General features: G+C 43.4%; 1 protein-coding gene across 2 annotated transcripts in view; it reads right to left on the bottom strand.

Moving 5' to 3' along the window:
- The window catches only part of LOC110487914 (copine-4), an 86,945-nt gene that overhangs the window by 4,008 nt on the left and 57,651 nt on the right, over positions 1-25,286 (bottom strand). For both annotated transcript variants that reach the window (XM_036970665.1, XM_036970664.1), the window contains exons 11-14: positions 13,542-13,601; positions 987-1,120; positions 447-501; positions 170-221 (exon numbers count right to left, since the gene is read on the bottom strand). In XM_036970665.1, coding sequence (XP_036826560.1) covers positions 170-221; positions 447-501; positions 987-1,120; positions 13,542-13,601 — 301 coding nt within the window. The remainder of the gene's footprint in view (positions 1-169; positions 222-446; positions 502-986; positions 1,121-13,541; positions 13,602-25,286) is intronic.

The raw sequence follows: 25,286 nt of genomic DNA on the forward strand, positions 1-25,286 counted from the left end.
ATTCAGATTAGCGTATTATAAACTTAACTTAAATAACCTCTCACACCCACACCAGGCCAGTTGTGTACATTGTACGTGTGTGTGTGTGTGTGTGTGTGTGTGTGTGTGTGTTACATGTGTGTGTATTAGAAGGGTGTGTGTTAGAAGGGGTGACAGGCGTGATGCTCACCAGAACATTCTGGATTGTCTTCATCAAAGTTCACGGCAAAATCGTGCGAGACCTGAGAATGTGTGAGAGTGGAGTTTACACACAGACACACCTCACAACATAGTGTAATATCTACTGGAACGTGTGAGAGTGGAGTTTACACACAGACACACCTCACAACATAGTGTAATATCTACTGGAATGGAACTCTAGAACACCATTTTGTATGATCAACTAGGCGACTCCAAACATCACTCTCCAGACATCCCCAAAGCAGCTTTGATTGAATATCTCTAACCTTGAAGTCAGGTGGGATCTGACCTCCAAACCCAAACACTGGAAACATCTTATCACTAGACAGAGAGAGAGAGAGAGGGAGACAGAGAGTGAGAGAGACAGGGAGAGAGAGAGAGAGAGAGAGAGAGAGAGAGAGAGAGAGAGAGAGAGAAGGAGAGAGAGAGAGAGGGAGACAGAGAGTGAGAGAGACAGGGAGTGAGAGAGACAAGGAGAGAGAGAGAGAGAGAGAGAGAGAGAGGGAGGGAGACAGAGAGAGACAGGGAGAGAGAGACAGAGACAGAGAGAGACGGGGAGAGAGAGAGACGAGGAGAGAGAGAGAAAGAGAGAGAGAGACAGGGAGAGAGAGCGAGAGACAGGGAGAGAGAGAGAGAGAGAGAGAGACAGAGAGAGAGAAATGGGGAGAGAGAGAGAGAAAGAGAGAGAGAGAGACATTACATAACATTACTTGATGCAATGAGTCATGTGGAACTTTTTGCCCAAAGTAAACAATCTATCATCATTGTCCCATTACAGTTCATTGATTAGGTAATTGATACGTTACCTGTCATAGTCTTGACATATTTCGCCCACAGCCACCAGGGCTTTCAGGTATTCATTGGGCTGGTATGGATGGATGTAGTGGAGAGAACAACTGTTTTTGGGGTCTCCGTTTGACGCTGTAAAGTCTATGGCCACCTGGGACACACACACACGGTCACGCACACAATGTAAAGGTTGTAACCAAGTCGCTATGGTGACCATTCATACTGAGATAAATCGAGCATCATCTGGCAGCAGCATAAGTGCCTAATGTTAGGCGGATCCTGCCGGGACAGGATCCAGTACCACTCAGTTTTGGACTGTTTTATTCTGGCACCTATTTGACCGGATCCTCACGTGGCATGAAAATAATTGTCACTATTCTAATAGAAGCGATCAGAGTTAAATCAAGTTACCTCCTCATTAATTATCCTGCCACCTACAAAAACGTATAGGCTGATTTTCAGTCAGCGCCTATATTCGGACTTCTGAGAATTGATTCGGGTCGGACCGGTCCGTCCCGTTGCACAACACTGTAGCCAATGTTTTGAGCCCAACGCCTGGCTGTTGTGGCGAGAGAGAGAGAGAGAGAAGCGCGTTATCACTAGAATGAGATTCAATTTCCATGACCTGGTTATGCTCTAAAAGACATGAGCTGATGACATCATCATCTCTGCAGCGTTGCACTTTACTATCGATCTACAGTTATTTAATGTGCCAATTAGTTACATTATTATCCTTATAGAATCATATCCGCCTGAGGTTCAGCCAATTGATGCAACACAATCGCAGCTACAAAGTGTCAAACTCATTCCAGGGAGGGCGGAGTGTCTGTGGCTTTTCGCTCCAACCTTCTACTTGATCGATGAATTAATGTCACTAATTAGTAAGGAACTCCACACCAGGTTGTCTAGGTCTTAACAGAACTCCCCTCACCAGGTTGTCTTAACTGAACCCCCCTCACCAGGTTGTCTAGGTCTTAACAGAACTCCCCTCACCAGGTTGTCTAGGTCTTAACAGAACTCCCCTCACCAGGTTGTCTAGGTCTTAACTGAACTCCCCTCACCAGGTTGTCTAGGTCTTAACAGAACTCCCATCACCAGGTTGTCTAGGTCTTAACTGAACTCCCCTCACCAGGTTGTCTAGGTCTTAACTGAACCCCCCTCACCAGGTTGTCTAGGTCTTAACTGAACTCCCATCACCAGGTTGTCTAGGTCTTAACTGAACCCCCCTCACCAGGTTGTCTAGGTCTTAACTGAACCCCCCTCACCAGGTTGTCTAGGTCTTAACAGAACTCCCATCACCAGGTTGTCTAGGTCTTAACAGAACCCCCCTCACCAGGTTGTCTAGGTCTTAACTGAACTCCCCTCACCAGGTTGTCTAGGTCTTAACTGAACTCCCCTCACCAGGTTGTCTAGGTCTTAACAGAACTCCCATCACCAGGTTGTCTAGGTCTTAACTGAACTCCCATCACCAGGTTGTCTAGGTCTTAACTGAACCCCCCTCACCAGGTTGTCTAGGTCTTAACTGAACCCCCCTCACCAGGTTGTCTAGGTCTTAACTGAACCGCCCTCACCAGGTTGTCTAGGTCTTAACTGAACCCCCCTCACCAGGTTGTCTAGGTCTTAACTGAACCCCCCTCACCAGGTTGTCTAGGTCTTAACTGAACTCCCCTCACCAGGTTGTCTAGGTCTTAATAGAACTCCCCTCACCAGGTTGTCTAGGTCTTAATATAACTCCCCTAACCAGGTTGTCTAGGTCTTAACAGAACTCCCCTCACCAGGTTGTCTAGGTCTTAACTGAACTCCCCTCACCAGGTTGTCTAGGTCTTAACTGAACTCCCCTCACCAGGTTGTCTAGGTCTTAACAGAACTCCCCTCACCAGGTTGTCTTAACTGAACCCCCCTCACCAGGTTGTCTAGGTCTTAACTGAACTCCCCTCACCAGGTTGTCTAGGTCTTAACAGAACCCACCTCACCAGGTTGTCTAGGTCTTAACTGAACCCCCCTCACCAGGTTGTCTAGGTCTTAACTGAACTCCCCTCACCAGGTTGTCTAGGTCTTAACAGAACTCCCCTCACCAGGTTGTCTTAACAGAACTCCCCTCACCAGGTTGTCTAGGTCTTAACAGAACTCCCCTCACCAGGTTGTCTTAACTGAACCCCCCTCACCAGGTTGTCTAGGTCTTAACTGAACCCCCCTCACCAGGTTGTCTAGGTCTTAACCGAACCCCCCTCACCAGGTTGTCTAGGTCTTAACTGAACCCCCCTCACCAGGTTGTCTAGGTCTTAACTGAACCCCCCTCACCAGGTTGTCTAGGTCTTAACTGAACTCCCCTCACCAGGTTGTCTAGGTCTTAACTGAACCCCCCTCACCAGGTTGTCTAGGTCTTAATATAACTCCCCTCATCAGGTTGTCTAGGTCTTAACAGAACTCCCCTCACCAGGTTGTCTTAACAGAACTCCCCTCACCAGGTTGTCTTAACTGAACTCCCCTCACCAGGTTGTCTTAACTGAACTCCCCTCACCAGGTTGTCTAGGTCTTAACAGAACTCCCCTCACCAGGTTGTCTAGGTCTTAATAGAACTCCCCTCACCAGGATGTCTAGGTCTTAACTGAACTCCCCTCACCAGGTTGTCTAGGTCTTAACAGAACTCCCCTCACCAGGTTGTCTTAACAGAACTCCCCTCACCAGGTTGTCTAGGTCTTAACAGAACTCCCTCACCAGGTTGTCTAGGTCTTAACAGAACTCCCCTCACCAGGTTGTCTTAACTGAACTCCCCTCACCAGGTTGTCTAGGTCTTAACTGAACCCCCCTCACCAGGTTGTCTGGGTCTTAACTGAACCCCCCTCACCAGGTTGTCTAGGTCTTAACTGAACCCCCCTCACCAGGTTGTCTAGGTCTTAACTGAACCCCCCTCGCCAGGTTGTCTAGGTCTTAACTGAACTCCCCTCATCAGGTTGTCTAGGTCTTAACTGAACCCCCCTCACCAGGTTGTCTAGGTCTTAACTGAACCCCCCTCACCAGGTTGTCTAGGTCTTAACTGAACCCCCCTCACCAGGTTGTCTAGGTCTTAACTGAACCCCCCTCACCAGGTTGTCTAGGTCTTAACTGAACCCCCCTCACCAGGTTGTCTAGGTCTTAACTGAACCCCCCTCACCAGGTTGTCTAGGTCTTAACTGAACTCCCCTCACCAGGTTGTCTAGGTCTTAATAGAACTCCCCTCACCAGGTTGTCTAGGTCTTAATATAACTCCCCTCACCAGGTTGTCTAGGTCTTAACAGAACTCCCCTCACCAGGTTGTCTAGGTCTTAACTGAACTCCCCTCACCAGGTTGTCTAGGTCTTAACTGAACTCCCCTCACCAGGTTGTCTAGGTCTTAACAGAACTCCCCTCTCCAGGTTGTCTTAACTGAACCCCCCTCACCAGGTTGTCTAGGTCTTAACTGAACTCCCCTCACCAGGTTGTCTAGGTCTTAACAGAACCCCCCTCACCAGGTTGTCTAGGTCTTAACTGAACCCCCCTCACCAGGTTGTCTAGGTCTTAACTGATCTCCCCTCACCAGGTTGTCTAGGTCTTAACAGAACTCCCCTCACCAGGTTGTCTTAACTGAACCCCCCTCACCAGGTTGTCTAGGTCTTAACTGAACCCCCCTCACCAGGTTGTCTAGGTCTTAACCGACCCCCCCTCACCAGGTTGTCTAGGTCTTAACTGAACCCCCCTCACCAGGTTGTCTAGGTCTTAACTGAACCCCCCTCACCAGGTTGTCTAGGTCTTAACTGAACTCCCCTCACCAGGTTGTCTAGGTCTTAACTGAACCCCCCTCACCAGGTTGTCTAGGTCTTAATAGAACTCCCCTCACCAGGTTGTCTAGGTCTTAACAGAACTCCCCTCACCAGGTTGTCTTAACAGAACTCCCCTCACCAGGTTGTCTTAACTGAACTCCCCTCACCAGGTTGTCTTAACTGAACTCCCCTCACCAGGTTGTCTAGGTCTTAACAGAACTCCCCTCACCAGGTTGTCTAGGTCTTAATAGAACTCCCCTCACCAGGATGTCTAGGTCTTAATAGAACTCCCCTCGCCAGGTTGTCTAGGTCTTAATAGAACTCCCCTCACCAGGATGTCTAGGTCTTAACTGAACTCCCCTCACCAGGTTGTCTAGGTCTTAACAGAACTCCCCTCACCAGGTTGTCTTAACAGAACTCCCCTCACCAGGTTGTCTAGGTCTTAACAGAACTCCCTCACCAGGTTGTCTAGGTCTTAACAGAACTCCCCTCACCAGGTTGTCTTAACTGAACTCCCCTCACCAGGTTGTCTAGGTCTTAACAGAACTCCCCTCACCAGGTTGTCTAGGTCTTAACTGAACTCCCCTCACCAGGTTGTCTAGGTCTTAACTGAACTCTTAACTGAACTCCCCTCACCAGGTTGTCTAGGTCTTAACTGAACCCCCCTCACCAGGTTGTCTAGGTCTTAACTGAACCCCCCTCACCAGGTTGTCTAGGTCTTAACTGAACCCCCCTCACCAGGTTGTCTAGGTCTTAACTGAACCCCCCTCGCCAGGTTGTCTAGGTCTTAACTGAACTCCCCTCATCAGGTTGTCTAGGTCTTAACAGAACCCCCCTCACCAGGTTGTCTAGGTCTTAACTGAACCCCCCTCACCAGGTTGTCTAGGTCTTAACTGAACTCCCCTCACCAGGTTGTCTAGGTCTTAACATAACTCCCCTAACCAGGTTGTCTTAACAGAACTCCCCTCACCAGGTTGTCTAGGTCTTAACAGAACTCCCCTCACCAGGTTGTCTAGGTCTTAACAGAACTCCCCTAACCAGGTTGTCTAGGTCTTAACTGAACCCCCCTCACCAGGTTGTCTAGGTCTTAACAGAACTCCCCTCACCAGGTTGTCTAGGTCTTAACAGAACTCCCCTAACCAGGTTGTCTAGGTCTTAACTGAACCCCCCTCACCAGGTTGTCTTAACTGAACCCCCCTCACCAGGTTGTCTAGGTCTTAACTGACAGGAAGAAAAAAAAACTGCAGTCACCCCTGTATTAATAAATTGAAATACATTTGCCAAAATTATAGAATTATCCTAGAACTACTTCTGTCTGTACAGAAATAATGTAATAATTCAAAGCACTACATCAGAGAGTAGAATTTAGCCATCAAAAGCTTTAAAAATGTTGTTGCTGTGGATTGTGTTTAGCCCAAATTAAAGCACAATATCAAACAGCTGTATCAAACAAATAAAGCAAATATTAATCAGCTGATTTTGTATCTGTCAGTGAAGAGTGAGCAGCTAAAATATTTTATATAATCGCTGAGAAAACACAGGTTGGAAAGCAAGTCTACCGCTGAAAAAGAGAAGACTATACAGTATATTATCCGTCCGTAGGCTACCAAAATATTGCATCAAATCCCAACATTGAGGGAACAACATTGTTTTACTAAGTACCTAGGCTGTGTTGAGGGATATAGGCACAAGCTCATCCGCCATCACAAGTGAGTGTGTTGCGCATTGAGTTGGTCAGTGCCACTGGACAGACCACTATAATTTCCTCCTCATATCTCATATTTCCGCTCGTTTCGTTAGCCTAGGGCTAGGCTATTGGCTGCATTCAAGACAAGGTCGTTTTTACTGATCTCAGTTTGTCAGTTTCAGAATTGGATCACTTGTGTGGTTTTAAAAAAAGATTCTGCTTAAGAAACCAGACAACAGGAGATCGCTGGCACCAGTGACGACCCGTCATTCAGGGCAGGTGGGGCAGAGCTAAAATAGGTGTCCCCTAAAAAATATACAGTACTAATCAAAAGTTTGGACACACCTACTCATTCAAGGGTTTTTCTTTATTTTTTTGACTATTTTCTACATTGTAGAAAAATACTGAAGACATCAAAACTATGAAATAAGACATATGGAATCATGTAGTAACCAAAAAAGTGTTAAACAAATCAAAATATATTTGAGATTTGAGATTCTTCAAATAGCCGCCCTTTGCCTTGATGACAACTTTGCACGCTCTTGGCTTCACCTGGAATGCTTTTCCAACCGTCTTGAAGGAGTTCCCACATATGCTGAGCGCTTGTTGGTGGCTTTCCATTTGCGCCATTCCGGCCATTATAATGAGCCGTTCTCCCCTCGGCAGCCTGCTGTGATCCAGACATGTAAAATTATGTAAAATTGCTTCCCCCCCCCCCTGGAGCCTACAACAACAACAACAACAAAAATCCCCATGTATGCAAATTCTCTTTAGCTAAAATTCCACTACAGCGAACATTTAGCTGACCAACACCTGCGCTATGCAAGTCAGAGATTTGTTTTGTTTTTTTTTTGGGGGGGGGGGGGGGTCTGACACACATTTTGTGGAAATGAATAAAAGTTGAACATAGTCAAATGTGTCAGTTTAATAAAATGTGCAAAAAAATACTATATATATATACAGTGCCTTGCGAAAGTATTTGGCCCCCTTGAACTTTGTGACCTTTTGCCACATTTCAGGCTTCAAACATAAATATATAAAACTGTATTTTTTTGTGAAGAATCAACAACAAGTGGGACACAATCATGAAGTGGAACGACATTTATTGGATATTTCAAACTTTTTTAACAAATCAAAAACTGAAAAATTGGGCGTGCAAAATTATTCAGCCCCTTTACTTTCAGTGCAGCAAACTCTCTCCAGAAGTTCAGTGAGGATCTCTGAATGATTCAATGTTGACCTAAATGACTAATGATGATAAATACAATCCACCTGTGTGTAATCAAGACTCCGTATGAATGCACCTGCACTGTGATAGTCTCAGATGTCCGTTAAAAGTGCAGAGAGCATCATGAAGAACAAGGAACACACCAGGCAGGTCCGAGATACTGTTGTGAAGATGTTTAAAGCCGGATTTGGATACAAAAAGATTTCCCAAGCTTTAAACATCCCAAGGAGCACTGTGCAAGCGATAATATTGAAATGGAAGGAGTATCAGACCACTGCAAATCTACCAAGACCTGGCCGTCCCTCTAAACTTTCAGCTCATACAAGGAGAAGACTGATCAGAGATGCAGCCAAGAGGCCCATGATCACTCTGGATGAACTGCAGAGATCTACAGCTGAGGTGGTAGACTCTGTCCATAGGACAACAATCAGTTGTATATTGCACAAATCTGGCCTTTATGGAAGAGTGGCAAAAAGAAAGCCATTTCTTAAAGATATCCATAAAAAGTGTTGTTTAAAGTTTGCCACAAGCCACCTGGGAGACACACCAAACATGTGGAAGAAGGTGCTCTGGTCAGATGAAACCAAAATTGAACTTTTTGGCAACAATGCAAAACGTTATGTTTGGCGTAAAAGCAACACAGCTGAACACACCATCCCCACTGTCAAACATGGTGGTGGCAGCATCATGGTTTGGGCCTGCTTTTCTTCAGCAGGGACAGGGAAGATGGTTAAAATTGATGGGAAGATGGATGGAGCCAAATACAGGACCATTCTGGAAGAAAACCTGATGGAGTCTGCAAAAGACCTGAGACTGGGACGGAGATTTGTCTTCCAACAAGACAATGATCCAAAACATAAAGCAAAATCTACAATGGAATGGTTCAAAAATAAACATATCCAGGTGTTAGAATGGCCAAGTCAAAGTCCAGACCTGAATCCAATCGAGAATCTGTGGAAAGAACTGAAAACTGCTGTTCACAAATGCTCTCCATCCAACCTCACTGAGCTCGAGCTGTTTTGCAAGGAGGAATGGAAAAAAATGGCAGTCTCTCGATGTGCAAAACTGATAGCGACATACCCCAAGCGACTTACAGCTGTAATCGCAGCAAAAGGTGGCGCTACAAAGTATTAACTTAAGGGGGCTGAATAATTTTGCACGCCCAATTTTTCAGTTTTTGATTTGTTAAAAAAGTTTGAAATATCCAATAAATGTCGTTCCACTTCATGATTGTGTCCCACTTGTTGTTGATTCTTCACAAAAAAATACAGTTTTATATCTTTATGTTTGAAGCCTGAAATGTGGCAAAAGGTCGCAAAGTTCAAGGGGGCCGAATACTTTCGCAAGGCACTGTATATATATATATAGTGCCTAGGACTATTTAAGCGAATTAAACCCTGTTTGTCGACATGGGCAACAGATCGCAAAACAGAAATTCCCCACTGAGCACGTTTTGGGAAATGGCGAGTTAACTTTGTCATCCATAAACGTATGCCAAGTGCTAAAATAATGATTAGGCTATGATCACACTTCCTTAATGTAAATATTAGGCCAGAGACACCTATACAGTGGGTCAAAAAAGTATTTAGTCAGCCACCAATTGTGCAAGTTCTCCCACTTAAAAAGATGGGAGAGGCCTGTAATTTTCATCATAGTTACACTTCAACTATGACAGAAAAATGAGAGAAAAAAATCCAGAAAATCACATTGTAGGATTTTTTATGAATTTATTTAAAAATTATGGTGGAAAATAAGTATTTGGTCACCTACAAACAAGCAAGATTTCTGGCTCTCACAGACCTGTAACTTCTTCTTTAAGAGGCTCCTCTGTCCTCCATTCGTTACCTGTATTAATGGCACCTGTTTGAACTTGTTATCAGTATAAAAGACACCTGTCCACAACCTCCAACAGTCACACTCCAAACTCCACTATGGCCAAGACCAAAGAGCTGTCAAAGGACACCAGAAACAAAATTGTAGACCTGCACCAGGCTGGGAAGACTGAATCTGCAATAGGTAAGCAGCTTGGTTTGAAGAAATCAACTGTGGGAGCAATTATTAGGAAATGGAAGACATACAAGACCACTGATAATCTCCCTCCATCTGGGGTCAAAATGATCACAAGAACAGTGAGCAAAAATCCCAGAACCACACGGGGGGACCTAGTGAATGACCTGCAGAGAGCTGGGACCAAAGTAACAAAGCCTACCATCAGTAACACACTACGCCGCCTGGGACTCAAATCCTGCAGTGCCAGACGTGTCCTGCTGCTTAAGCCAGTACATGTTCAGGCCCGTCTGAAGTTTGCTAGAGAGCATTTGGATGATCCAGAAGAAGATTGGGAGAATGTCATATGGTCAGATGAAACCAAAATATAACTTTTTGGTAAAAACTCAACTCGTCCTGTTTGGAGGACAAAGAATGCTGAGTTGCATCCAAAGAACACCATACCTACTGCGAAGCAAGGGGGTGGAAACATCATGCTTTGGGGCTGTTTTTCTGCAAAGGTCCAGGACGACTGATCCGTGTAAAGGAACGAATGAATGGGGCCATGTATTGTGAGATTTTGAGTTAAAACCTCCTTCCATCAGCAAGGGCATTGAAGATGAAACTTGGCTGGGTCTTTCAGCATGACAATGATCCCAAACACACCGGCCGGGCAACGAAGGAGTGGCTTCGTAAGAAGCATTTCAAGGTCCTGGAGTGGCCTAGCCAGTCTCCAGATCTCAACCCCATAGAAAATCTTTGGAGGGAGTTGAAAGTCAGTGATGCCCAGCAACAGTCCCAAAACATCACTGCTCTAGAGGAGACCTGCATGGAGGAATGGGCCAAAATACCAGCAACAGTGTGTGAGAACCTTGTGAAGACTCACAGAAAACGTTTGACCTCTGTCATTGCCAACAAAGGGTATATAACAAAGTATTGAGATAAACTTTTGTTATTGACCAAATACTTATTTTCCACCATAATTTGCAAATAATAATGTGATTTTCTGGATTTTTTTTCTAATTTTGTCTGTCATAGTTGAAGTGTACCTATGATGAAAATTACAGGCCTCTCTCATCTTTTTAAGTGGGAGAACATGCACAATTGGTGGCTGACTAAATACTTTTTTGCCCCACTGTACATCTGGTAGCCAAGCACAAGTGATCAGTGTAGCCTTTTATCGCTCTAGACTTTTGGGGTGTGAGTTCGCTAATTTAGAATGTTTCCTAAAGCAGCCTGTCTAGACTTCATCTCTTAATGGGGAGGCAGGTAGCCAAGTGGTTAGAGCGTTGGACTAGTTACTGAAAGATTACTGGTTGCAAGATCGAATCCCCAAGCTGACAAGGTAAAAATCTGTCGTTCTGCCCCTGAACAAGGCAGTTAACCCACTGTTCCTCCGCGATGTTCAGGCCCTACCCTACCCAGCCCGCGATGTTCAGGCCCTACCCTACCCAGCCCGCGATGTTTAGGCCCTACCCTACCCAGCCCGCGACGTTCAGGCCCTACCTACTTTTAGGTTTCAGGGAAAATGTGTGGAGTAAAAAGTACAATATTTTTTTAGTAATGTAGTGAAGTAAAAGTTGTCCAAAATATAAATAGTAAAGTAAAGTACAGATACCCCCAGAAAACGATTGGAGTAGTACTTTAAAGTATTTTATTTAAGTACTTTACACCACTGATTAGCTGCTACTTTCGGTCTGTCACTCGCTCCCTCAGCTTGCTCTGCATGCACTCTGCTCATGGCGGTTCTGAGTCTGTGCGTAACCATAGCAACAGCCCCGCTTGGGCTGCTCTGCTCAACAAAGAGACATGAGAGAGCTGTCAGCTACTTTTATTCACTCTAACCTAGACAAAACTCAAGGAAATAATCTCTCCAATCTTATATTTGACAAGGTTGAAGCACTTCCGACACCATGTTATGATCTTAGTCAGATATGACAGATGACTGTGCAGCAGAGAACGAGCAAATGGCTCTGATTCAAAATGTTACTAATACATTTAGTGAAGCCCTGGATGTACCCTAGTTATTGATGGAAAAACAGTCCCTACCCTGTCCTGGATTTACCCTAGTTATTGATGGATAAACAGGCCCTACCCGGCCCTGGATGTAACCTAGTTATTGATGGACAAACAGGCCCTACCCGGCCCTGGATGTACCCTAGTTACTGATGGACAAACAGGCCCTACCCTGCCCTGGATGTACCCTAGTTATTGATGGACAAACAGGCCCTACCCGGCCCTGGATGTACCCTAGTTATTGATGGACAAACAGGCCCTACCCGGCCCTGGATGTACCCTTGTTATTGATGGACAAACAGGCCCTACCCGGCCCTGGATGTACCCTAGTTATTGATGGAAAAACAGGCCCTACCCAGCCCTGGATGTACCCTAGTTATTGATGCAAAAACAGGCCCTACCCTGCCCTGGATGTACCCTAGTTATTGATGGAAAAACAGGCCCTACCCGGCCCTGGATGTACCCTAGTTGTTGATGGAAAAACAGGCCCTACCCGGGCCTGGATGTACCCTAGTTATTGATGGACAAACAGGCCCTACCCTGCCCTGGATGTACCCTAGTTATTGATGGAAAAACAGGCCCTACCCGGCCCTGGATGTACCCTAGTTATTGATGGACAAACAGGTCCTACCCTGCCCTGGATGTACCCTAGTTATTGATGGAAAAACAGGCCCTACCCTGCCCTGGATGTACCCTAGTTATTGATGGAAAAACAGGCCCTACCCAGCCCTGGATGTACCCTAGTTATTGATGCAAAAACAGGCCCTACCCTGCCCTGGATGTACCCTAGTTATTGATGGAAAAACAGGCCCTACCCGGCCCTGGATGTACCCTAGTTGTTGATGGAAAAACAGGCCCTACCCGGGCCTGGATGTACCCTAGTTATTGATGGAAAAACAGGCCCTACCCGGGCCTGGATGTACCCTAGTTATTGATGGAAAAACAGGCCCTACCCGGCCCTGGATGTACCCTAGTTATTGATGGAAAAACAGGCCCTACCCTGCCCTGGATGTACCCTAGTTGTTGATGGACAAACAGGCCCTACCCGGCCCTGGATGTACCCTAGTTATTGATGGAAAAACAGGCCCTGCCCTGTATGTACCCTAGTTATTGATGGAAAAACAGGCCCTACCCTGCCCTGTATGTACCCTAGTTATTGATGGAAAAACAGGCCCTACCCTGCCCTGTATGTACCCTAGTTATTGATGGAAAAACAAGCCCTACCCTGCCCTGTATGTACCCTAGTTATTGATGGAAAAACAGGCCCTACCCGGCCCTGGATGTACCCTAGTTATTGATGGAAAAACAGGCCCTACCCTGCCCTGTATGTACCCTAGTTATTGATGGAAAAACAGGCCCTACCCGGCCCTGGATGTACCCTAGTTATTGATGGAAAAACAGGCCCTACCCTGCCCTGTATGTACCCTAGTTATTGATGGAAAAACAGGCCCTACCCGGGCACTAATCCGATGTATACTGTCGGGGCCCATCGAGCTCTGGTTGGGTAGGGGAGCTCTAGCGAGGAAGAAAGATAGGTGCCAGTTTTTTTCCTCTTATTATCTCGGGATGAAACTGAAGCAAATAATGGAATCTAATACTTCCCGTGTCATTATTTCTCTCTCTCTCATTAACGAGTCGTCTCTAGCCACTTTGAACAACGTGATCTTGCATTGACACTGCCATCTCACAAGGGAATGACCGCAGCAGGTCACAACGGTATTGTTTATTGTTGTTCTTAAAATGCTAATTCTAACTCTCTCGCTCACTTTTTGGCATCTCCCTGTTTACAAATGAATCTGTCTGCTTTCAACCACCCATCCACCCGCACGCACGCACGCACGCACACACACACGCACGCACACACACACAGTCTTACTGTGAACTGGATCTGACAGCCTCCCATGATGTAATCCAGGAAAGAATACATCTTGATGATCTGATTAGAAAGAACACAATTACAGAAATACACTGTGTGTGTGTGTGTGTGTGTGTGTGTGTGGTGTGTGTGTGTGTGTGTGGTGTGTGTGTGTGTGTGTGTGTGTGTCTGTGTGAATACCTCATAACTGCTGTTAGAAAGAACACAAGTATACAACTACTAATTTAAATAACACTTGGGTAACACTTGTACACTTTACACAGGCAGTCAAAACACCTTTGAAAACAACCTATCGTAACATATTTATTCAACATCAGTGGGGGGTGGGGAGGGTAGGGATAAAGAGAGAGAGAGAGTAGGTATAAAGACAGAGAGAGTAGGGATAAAGAGAGAGAGAGAGTAGGTATAAAGAGAGAGAGAGAGTAGGTATAAAGAGAGAGAGTAGGGAAAAAGAGAGAGAGAGAGTAGGTATAAAGAGAGAGAGTAGGGATAAAGAGAGAGAGAGTAGGGATAAAGAGAGAGAGAGAGAGTAGGTATGAAGAGAGAGAGTAGGGATAAAGAGAGAGAGAGAGAGTAGGTATAAAGAGAGAGAGAGTAGGGATAAAGAGAGAGAGTCGGGATAAAGACAGAGAGAGTAGGGATAAAGAGAGAGAGAGTGGGGATAAAGAGAGAGAGTAGGGATAAAGAGAGAGAGAGTAGGGATAAAGAGAGAGAGAGTAGGGATAAAGAGAGAGAGAGTAGGGATAAAGAGAGAGAGAGTAGGTATAAAGAAAGAGAGTAGGGATAAAGAGAGAGAGAGAGTAGGTATAAAGAGAGAGAGTAGGGATAAAGAGAGAGAGAGTAGGTATAAAGAGAGAGAGTAGGGATAAAGAGAGAGAGAGAGAGAGTAGGTATAAAGAGAGAGAGTAGGGATAAAGAGAGAGAGACAGAGAGAGTAGGTATAAAGAGAGAGAGTAGGGATAAAGAGAGAGAGTAGGTATAAAGAGAGAGAGTAGGGATAAAGAGAGAGAGAGAGAGTAGGTATAAAGAGAGAGAGTAGGTATAAAGAGAGAGAGTAGGGATAAAGAGAGAGAGAGAGAGTAGGTATAAAGAGAGAGAGTGGGGATAAAGAGAGAGAGAGAGAGAGTAGGTATAAAGAGAGAGAGTAGGGATAAAGAGAGAGAGAGAGAGAGAGTAGGTATAAAGAGAGAGAGAGTGGAGATAAAGAGAGAGAGAGAGAGAGAGAGAGAGTAGGTATAAAGAGAGAGAGTAGGGATAAAGAGAGAGAGAGTGGGGATAAAGAGAGAGAGAGGTATAAAAAGAGAGAGTAGGGATAAAGAGAGAGAGTAGGGATAAAGAGAGAGAGTAGGGATAAAGAGAGCGAGAGAGTAGGTATAAAGAGAGAGAGTAGGGATAAAGAGAGAGAGTAGGGATAAAGAGAGCGAGAGAGTAGGTATAAAGAGAGAGAGTAGGGATAAAGACAGAGAGTAGGGATAAAGAGAGGGAGAGTAGGTATAAAGAGAGAGAGAGTAGGGATAAAGAGAGAAAGAGAGAAAGGGATGAAGAGAGAGTAGGGATAAAGAGAGAGAGAGTAGGGATGAAGAGAGAGAGTAGGGATAAATAGAGAGAGAGAGAGAGAGAGAGAGTAGGTATAAAGAGAGATAGTAGGGATAAAGAGAGAGAGTAGGGATAAAGATAGAGAGAGTAGGGATAAAGAGAGAGAGTAGGGATAAAGATAGAGAGAGTAGGGATAAAGAGAGAGAGAGAGAGTATGGATAAAGAGAGAGAGTAGGGATAAAGAGAGAGAGAGTATGGAAAAAGAGAGAGAGAGTAGGGATAAAGAGAGAGAGAGTAGGGATAAAGAGAGATAGTAGGGAAAAAGAGAGATAGCAGGGATAAAGAGAGAGAGAGTAGGGATATAGAGAGAGAGAGTAGTGAAAAAGAGAGAGAGAGTAGGGATAAAGAGAGAGAGAGATTGTAGGTATAAAGAGAGAGAGTAGGGATAAAGAGAGAGAGAGAGAGTAGGTATAAAGAGAGAGAGTAGGGATAAAGAGAGAGAGTAGGTATAAAGAGAGAGAGTAGGGATAAAGAGAGAGAGAGAGAGAGAGAGAGGGGATAAAGAGAGAGAGTAGGGATAAAGAGAGAGAGAGTAGGTATAAAGAGAGCGAGTAGGGATAAAGAGAGAGAGAGAGAGTAGGTATAAAGAGAGAGAGTATGGATAAAGAGAGAGAGTAGGTATAAAGAGAGAGAGTAGGGATAAAGAGAGAGAGTAGGGATAAAGAGAGAGAGAGAGTAGGTATAAAGAGAGAGAGTAGGGATAAAGAGAGAGAGTAGGTATAAAGAGAGATAGTAGGGATAAAGAGAGAGAGTAGGTATAAAGAGAGAGTAGGGATAAAGAGAGAGAGAGAGAGAGAGAGAGAGTGGGGATAATGAGAGAGTAGGGAGAGAGAGAGAGTAGGTATAAAGATAGAGAGTAGGGATAAAGAGAGAGAGAGAGTAGGTATAAAGAGAGAGAGTAGGGATGAAGAGAGAGAGTAGGTATAAAGAGAGAGAGTAGGGATAAAGAGAGAGAGAGAGAGAGTAGGTATAAAGAGAGAGAGAGAGAGTAGGTATAAAGAGAGAGAGTAGGGATAAAGAGAGAGAGAGAGAGAGTAGGTATAAAGAGAGAGAGTAGGAATAAAGAGAGAGAGAGAGAGTAGGTATAAAGAGAGAGAGTAGGGATAAAGAGAGAGAGAGAGAGAGTAGGTATAAAGAGAGAGAGTAGGGATAAAGAGAGAGAGTAGGTATAAAGAGAGAGAGAGTAGGGATAAAGAGAGAGAGAGAAAGAGAGAGAGAGAGTAGGTATAAAGAGAGAGAGTAGGGATAAAGAGAGAGAGAGAGTAGGGATAAAGAGAGAGAGTAGGGATAAAGAGAGAGAGAGAGATAGAGTAGGTATAAAGAGAGAGAGTATGGATAAAGAGAGAGAGAGTGGAGATAAAGAGAGAGAGAGAGAGAGTAGGTATTAAGAGAGAGAGAGAGTATGTATAAAGAGAGAGAGTAGGGATAAAGAGAGAGAGTAGGGATAAAGAGAGAGAGAGTAGGGATAAAGAGAGAGAGAGTAGGGATAAAGAGAGAGAGAGTGGGGATAAAGAGAGAGTAGGGATAAAGAGAGAGAGAGTAGGTATAAAGAGAGAGAGTAGGGATAAAGAGAGAGAGTGGGGGTAAAGAGAGAGAGAGTAGGGATAAAGAGAGAGAGTAGGGATAAAGAGAAAGAGTAGGGATGAAGAGAGAGAGTAGATAAAGAGAGAGAGAGTAGGGATAAAGAGAGAGAGAGTAGGGATAAAGAGAGAGAGAGTAGGGATAAAGAGAGAGAGAGAGAGAGAGAGGGGATAAAGAGAGAGAGTAGGGATAAAGAGAGAGAGAGAGTAGGTATAAAGAGAGCGAGTAGGGATAAAGAGAGAGAGAGAGAGTAGGTATAAAGAGAGAGAGTATGGATAAAGAGAGAGAGTAGGTATAAAGAGAGAGAGTAGGGATAAAGAGAGAGAGAGTAGGGATAAAGAGAGAGAGAGAGTAGGTATAAAGAGAGAGAGTAGGGATAAAGAGAGAGAGTAGGTATAAAGAGAGAGAGTAGGGATAAAGAGAGAGAGTAGGTATAAAGAGAGAGTAGGGATAAAGAGAGAGAGAGAGAGAGAGAGAGTGGGGATAATGAGAGAGAGTAGGGAGAGAGAGAGAGAGTAGGTATAAAGATAGAGAGAGTAGGGATAAAGAGAGAGAGTAGGGAAAAAGAGAGAGAGCAGGGATAAAGAGAGAGAGAGTGGGGATATAGAGAGAGAGAGTAGTGAAAAAGAGAGAGAGAGTAGGGATAAAGAGAGAGAGAGATTGTAGGTATAAAAAGAGAGAGTAGGGATAAAGAGAGAGAGAGAGAGTAGGTATAAAGAGAGAGAGTAGGGATAAAGAGAGAGAGTAGGTATAAAGAGAGAGAGTAGGGATAAAGAGAGAGAGAGAGAGAGAGAGAGAGGGGATAAAGAGAGAGAGTAGGGATAAAGAGAGAGAGAGAGTAGGTATAAAGAGAGCGAGTAGGGATAAAGAGAGAGAGAGAGAGTAGGTATAAAGAGAGAGAGTATGGATAAAGAGAGAGAGTAGGTATAAAGAGAGAGAGTAGGGATAAAGAGAGAGAGTAGGGATAAAGAGAGAGAGAGAGTAGGTATAAAGAGAGAGAGTAGGGATAAAGAGAGAGAGTAGGTATAAAGAGAGAGAGTAGGGATAAAGAGAGAGAGTAGGTATAAAGAGAGAGTAGGGATAAAGAGAGAGAGAGAGATAGAGAGAGTGGGGATAATGAGAGAGAGTAGGGAGAGAGAGAGAGTAGGTATAAAGACAGAGAGTAGGGATAAAGAGAGAGAGAGAGTAGGTATAAAGAGAGAGAGTAGGGATAAAGAGAGAGAGTAGGTATAAAGAGAGAGAGTAGGGATAAAGAGAGAGAGAGAGAGAGAGAGTAGGTATAAAGAGAGAGAGAGTAGGTATAAAGAGAGAGAGTAGGGATAAAGAGAGAGAGAGAGAGAGTAGGTATAAAGAGAGAGAGTAGGAATAAAGAGAGAGAGAGAGAGTAGGTATAAAGAGAGAGAGTAGGGATAAAGAGAGAGAGAGAGAGAGTAGGTATAAAGAGAGAGAGTAGGGATAAAGAGAGAGAGTAGGTATAAAGAGAGAGAGAGTAGGGATAAAGAGAGAGAGAGAAAGAGAGAGAGAGAGTAGGTATAAAGAGAGAGAGTAGGGATAAAGAGAGAGAGAGAGTAGGGATAAAGACAGAGAGTAGGGATAAAGAGAGAGAGAGAGATAGAGTAGGTGTAAAGAGAGAGAGTATGGATAAAGAGAGAGAGAGTGGAGATAAAGAGAGAGAGAGAGAGAGAGTAGGTATTAAGAGAGAGAGAGAGTATGTATAAAGAGAGAGAGTAGGGATAAAGAGAGAGAGTAGGGATAAAGAGAGAGAGAGTAGGGATAAAGAGAGAGAGAGTAGGGATAAAGAGAGAGAGAGAGAGAGAGAGAGAGTGGGGATAATGAGAGAGAGTAGGGAGAGAGAGAGAGTAGGTATAAAGATAGAGAGTAGGGATAAAGAGAGAGAGAGAGTAGGTATAAAGAGAGAGAGTAGGTATAAAGAGAGAGAGTAGGGATAAAGAGAGAGAGTAGGTATAAAGAGAGAGAGAGAGAGTAGGTATAAAGAGAGAGTAGGGATAAAGAGAGAGAGAGAGAGAGTAGGTATAAAGAGAGAGAGTAGGAATAAAGAGAGAGAGAGAGAGTAGGTATAAAGAGAGAGAGTAGGGATAAAGAGAGAGAGAGAGAGAGTAGGTATAAAGAGAGAGAGTAGGTATAAAGAGAGAGAGAGTAGGGATAAAGAGAGAGAGAGAAAGAGAGAGAGAGAGTAGGTATAAAGAGAGAGAGTAGGGATAAAGAGAGAGAGAGAGTAGGGATAAAGAGAGAGAGTAGGGATAAAGAGAGAGAGAGAGATAGAATAGGTATAAAGAGAGAGAGTATGGATGAAGAGAGAGAGAGTGGAGATAAAGAGAGAGAGAGAGAGAGAGTAGGTATTAAGAGAGAGAGAGAGTATGTATAAAGAGAGAGAGTAGGGATAAAGAGAGAGAGAGTAGGGATAAAGAGAGAGAGAGTAGGGATAAAGAGAGAGAGAGTGGGGATAAAGAGAGAGTAGGGATAAAGAGAGAGAGAGTAGGTATAAAGAGAGAGAGTAGGGATAAAGAGAGAGAGTGGGGGTAAAGAGAGAGAGAGTAGGGATAAAGAGAGAGAGTATGGATAAAGAGAAAGAGTAGGGATGAAGAGAGAGAGTAGGGAAAAAGAGAGAGAGTAGGGATAAAGAGAGAGAGAGTAGGGATAAAGAGAGAGAGAGTAGGGATAAAGAGAGAGAGTAGGGAAAAAGAGAGAGAGAGTAGGGATAAAGAGAGAGAGAGAGTGGGGATAAAGAGAGAGAGAGTAGGGATAAAGAGAGAGAGAGTAGGGATAAAGCGAGAGAGAGTAGGGAAAAAGAGAGAGAGAGTAGGGATAAAGAGAGAGAGAGTAGGGATAAAGAGAGAGAGAGTAGGGATAAAGAGAGAGAGTAGGGAAAAAGAGAGAGAGAGTAGGGATAAAGAGAGAGAGAGAGTGGGGATAAAGAGAGAGAGAGTAGGGATAAAGAGAGAGAGAGTAGGGATAAAGAAAGAGAGAGTAGGGATAAAGAGAGAGTAGGGATAAAGAGAGAGTAGGGATAAAGAGAGAGTAGGGATAAAGAGAGAGAGAGTAGGGATGAAGAGAGAGTAGGGGTAAAGAGAGAGAGAGTAGGGATAAAGAGAGAGAGAGTAGGGATAAAGAGAGAGAGTAGGGAAAAAGAGAGAGAGAGTAGGGATAAAGAGAGAGAGAGAGTGGGGATAAAGAGAGAGAGAGTAGGGATAAAGAGAGAGAGAGTAGGGATAAAGCGAGAGAGAGTAGGGAAAAAGAGAGAGAGAGTAGGGATAAAGAGAGAGAGAGTAGGGATAAAGAGAGAGAGAGTAGGGATAAAGAGAGAGAGTAGGGAAAAAGAGAGAGAGAGTAGGGATAAAGAGAGAGAGAGAGTGGGGATAAAGAGAGAGAGAGTAGGGATAAAGAGAGAGAGAGTAGGGATAAAGAAAGAGAGAGTAGGGATAAAGAGAGAGTAGGGATAAAGAGAGAGTAGGGATAAAGAGAGAGTAGGGATAAAGAGAGAGAGAGTAGGGATGAAGAGAGAGTAGGGGTAAAGAGAGAGAGAGTAGGGATAAAGAGAGAGAGAGTAGGGATAAAGAGAGAGAGAGAGAGAGTAGGGATGAAGAGAGAGAGAGAGTAGGGATAAAGAGAGAGAGAGTAGGGATAAAGAAAGAGAGAGAGAGAGTAGGGATGAAGAGAGAGTAGGGGTAAAGAGAGAGAGAGAGTGTACTTGTATGTACTTTTTTTTAATGTACTTTACTCAAACCAGTGAATATCACTTATTATAAATGAGATCATTAACTATCAGCTCTTGGAATATCCAGGGCCTATACTCTTCACATTTTGGTTATAAAACAACTAATCCAGAATTGATTAAAAACATCAAGGGACAGGACATCATAATCCTACTGGAAACATGGTGTCGTGGAGACATAGATACTCAGTGTCCCTCAGGCTATAGAGAAAGTTTACTACCATCAATCAAACATAAAAATGTTAAACGGGGCCGAGACTCAGGTGGAATCATCATTTGGCATAAGCAGGACTTAGCACTGAATGAAATGAAAAAAGGTACCACTCACATTTGGCTAAAACTTAACAAAGGTACAATCTATTGTGACAATGATGTATACATATGTGCAGCTTATGCTCCTCCTTCAGATTCATCATATTATGATGATCAGTTTTTTGACAATCTCCAGACAGAAATCATTACATTTCAGGCGCAGGGTAAAGTGCTTCTTTGTGGAGATTTCAATGCAAGAACAGGTTCTGAGCCTGACTACACTGATGCGGGAGGTAACCACCACATATTTGGACACCCCTCCTTGTACAGTAGCCCTATTATAAATAATAGAAACAGTCCTGACCAAATACTGAACAAAAATGGAAAAGAGTTAGTACATCTCTGTCGAGCCTTAGGCCTGTACATGCTTAATGGTAGAATCAGAGGGGACTCTTTAGGTCAGTTTACTTACTGCTCAGCTCTTGGGACAAGTGTAGTCGATTATGCCATCACTGACATTGACCCCTCCTCCATTAGTGCATTCACTGTCAGACCACAGACACCATTGTCAGATCACAGTCAGATCAATGTGTTTCTGAAGAAATTAACTGGCAATATTCATTCAAAAAAACAGCCCAATAAACTTTACAACATAAACCAATCGTTCAGATGGGCTCCAAACAGTGCAGAGGCATTCATTGAAACATTGAACTCAAATGAAATGATGAACTCTATACAGTTTTTCAATAACTCACAGTACCAAAACAATAAAGATGGTGTCAATTCAGCTACCCAAAACATCAACTGCATATTCCAAAAAGCAGCATCGAAAGCAAATTTGAGAAAACCAAAGCAATGCAACATCAGAAGCAAAAATCAAAATGTTTCTGACAAATGGTTTGATAATGAATGTAAAACAATTAGAAAACACCTAAGACAAATGTCAAACAAAAAACATAAGCAGCAAAACAACCCAGAGCTACGATATGAATACTTTGAAACTCTGAAACAGTATAAACAAACACTGAAATGCAAGAAATTGAATTATACCAACAAGACACTTGATGAAATTGAAAACGCAATTGACCAAAATCAGTTCTGGGACATGTGGAACAATTTAAGCACAACAAAGCCACAAGAATTAGCCATACAAGATGTAGGAATTTGGAAAACTTACTTTGATAATCTATACAAAAACATCCCACAAAAAGACTTAAACCAGAACCAATTAGAAATTAAAGAAAAATTGAACATCCTGGAATCAGTCATTAAAAACAACCAAAATCCATTAGATTACCCAATAACCCAACAAGAACTAAATGAAAAGCTAAAATCTATTAAATCAAAAAAGGCTTGTGGTGTAGACAACATCAGAAATGAAATGCTGAAAAACAGCACACCTGAGTTGCAAAATGCTGTGCTTAAATTGTTCAACATGGTTTTAACTTCTGGCTACTTCCCTGATGTCTGGAACCAGGGGCTCATCTCCCCTATCCACAAAAGTGGAGACAAATCAGACCCCAATAATTACAGGGGAATTTGCGTCAACAGTAACTTGGGAAAGATTTTCTGTAGCATTTTGAATTCAAGAATTCAAACCTTTCTTCAAGAAAAGAATGTAATAAGTAAATGTCAAATTGGCTTTCTCCCTAACCATCGCACTACTGACCATATATACACCTTACACACACTAATTAATAAACACGTCCACCAAAAAAAAGAGGGCAAAATCTTTGCTTGCTTTATTGACTTTAAAAAAGCATTTGATTCGATTTGGCACGAAGGGCTATTCTACAAAATTCTACAAAGTGGGCTTGGTGGTAAGGTGTATGACTTAATAAAATGTATGTACACAGAAAATAAGTGTGCAATAAAAATCAAAAACCAAAGAACAGAATTTTTTTCACAATGTCGAGGTGTGAGACAAGGCTGCAATTTGAGTCCAAATCTTTTCAACATTTATATCAATGAATTAGCAGACATGTTGGACCAATCTCCAGCCCCAGGACTCACACTATTTGACACAGAGGTGAAATACCTGCTATATGCTGATGACTTGGTACTTCTATCACCAACCAAAGAAGGTCTTCAACAAAACATTAATATTCTGGAGCAATATTGCCATAATTGGGCCCTGGCAGTAAATTTCCAAAAAACTAAAATCATGATTTTCCAAAAAAAAACCAGATGTCAGAAACAAAAATGTAAATTCACCCTGAACAACACCTTAATTGAACACACAAAAAATTACACCTACCTTGGTCTGACCATATCTGCATCGGGAAACTTTAATATGGCAGTGAATGCACTCAAAGAAAAAGCCCGCAGAGCAATGTATGCAATAAAAATGAAATTATTCAAAATCAACATCCCAATTAGAATTTGGACTAAAATATTTGACAGTGTAATCCTACCAATAGCACTTTATGGAAGTGAGGTTTGGGGGCCACTCAATAAACTGGATTTTAAAATGTGGGACAAACATCCAATTGAAACCCTACATGCAGAATTCTGTCGGAAAATTCTACAAGTCCAGAGAAATACACCAACTAATGCATGTAGGGCAGAATTGGGCCGTTTTCCAGTAATAATGAAAATACAGAAAAGATCATTAAAATTTTGGCTACATCTAAATTCAAGTCCAAATTCGAGTCTGCAATTTAAAGCACTTCAAGCCCAAGAGCTGAGCCCAGAAACGAGCCCTCTCAGTCAGCTGGTGTTGGACCTCACCAATCAAGCTGACACCAGCACTGCTTCAAAAGAAAGAATTCCAATAAACAAAATCATGAACCAATCAAAGGAATCATACTTACAATACTGGAAAAACGAAACAAAATCCCAAAGCCGACTAAATTGCTATCTGACCCTAAACAGAGAATATGAATTGGCTGATTATCTCTACTCTGTCAGAGATACGAAGCAGAGACAGATCCTTACCAAGTACAGGCTGAGTGACCACCGATTGGCAATAGAAACCGGCAGACATAAAAAGACATGGCTACCCAAAGAGGAGCGTGTATGTGGTCACTGCATGACAGGGGAGGTAGAGACAGAGATGCACTTTCTCCTTTACTGTGATAAATATTCCTCACAAAGAGACTCATTATTCACAGAAATTACTACATATATTCCAAATTTTTACAAATTGAACCCAGAGGAAAAATTAAGAATACTCATGGGCGAAGGAGCAATGGCTCCTCTTGCAGCCAAATATGTATTTTCCTGCCATAGCCTGAGGGACACTGAATAATAACATCTGCATAGTAAACAGTAACTTACTTATTATTACTATTATTGTTATTACTATAATTATTAATGTTTACTGTAGACTGTTACCATTTTATTGTATTTATTTTTGTATTATTATTTACTACCATTTTATATTATTATTTGCTATCATTTACAATTTTGTTACAATGTATATTGTATACATTGTTGCTTTGGCAATATTGACACAATGTTTTTCATGCCAATAAAGCAGCTTGAATTTGAATTTGAATTTGAGAGAGTGGGGGTAAAGAGAGAGAGAGAGAGAGTAGGGATAAAGAGAGAGTAGGGATGAAGAGAGAGAGAGAGTAGTGATAAAGAGAGAGAGAGTGGGTATAAAGAGAGAGAGTAGGGTTAAGGAGAGAGAGAGAGAGTAGGGATAAAGAGAGAGAGTAGGGATAAAGACAGAGAGAGTAGGGATGAAGAGACTAGGGATAAAGAGAGAGAGAGTAGTGATAAAGAGAGAGAGAGTAGGGATAAAGAGAGAGTAGGGATAAAGAAAGAGAGATATTAGGGATAAAGAAAGAGATTAGGGATAAAGAAAGAGATTAGGGATAAAGAGATAGAGAGAGTAGGGATAAAGAGAGAGAGAGTAGGGATAAAGAGAGAGAGAGTAGGGAAAGAGAGAGAGAGTAGGGAAAAAGAGAGAGAGTAGGGATAAAGAGAGAGAGAGTATGGATGAAGAGAGAGAGAGAGTAGGTATAAAGAAAGAGAGAGTAGGGATAAAGGAGAGAGAGAGTAGGGATAAAGAGAGCGAGAGAGAGTAGGGATAAAGAGAGAGAGTGACAGAAAGAGTGGGGTAGAGATAAAGTGTCACACCCTGATCTGTTTCACCTGTCTTTGTGCTTGTCTCCATCCCTCTCCAGGTGTCACCCATCTTCGTCATTATCCCCTGTGTATTTACACCTGCGTTCTCTGTTTGTCTGTTGCCAGTTCATCTGGTCTTGTCACGCTTTACCAGCGTGTTTTCCCATCTTCCTGTTCTGTTTCCTAGTTTTTCCCGGTTCTGACCATTCTGCCTGCCCTGACCCCTTTGCCTGCCTGCCTGCCTGCCGTCCTGTTCCTGCCTGACTCTGACCTGTTTACAAACCTCTGCCTGCCCTGACCCCGTTGCCTGCCTGCCTGCCTGCCTGCCATCCTGTACCTGCCTGACTCTGACCTGTTTACGAACCTCTGCCTGCCCTGACCCCGTTGCCTGCCTGTACCTGCCTGACTCTGACCTGTTTACAAACCTCTGCCTGCCCTGACCCCGTTGCCTGCCTGCCTGCCTGCCTGCCTGCCTGCCTGCCGTCCTGTTCCTGCCTGACTCTGACCTG

Source organism: Oncorhynchus mykiss, chromosome 32 (assembly GCF_013265735.2).
Source record: "Oncorhynchus mykiss isolate Arlee chromosome 32, USDA_OmykA_1.1, whole genome shotgun sequence".
Classification (NCBI taxonomy): Eukaryota; Metazoa; Chordata; class Actinopteri; order Salmoniformes; family Salmonidae; genus Oncorhynchus; species Oncorhynchus mykiss.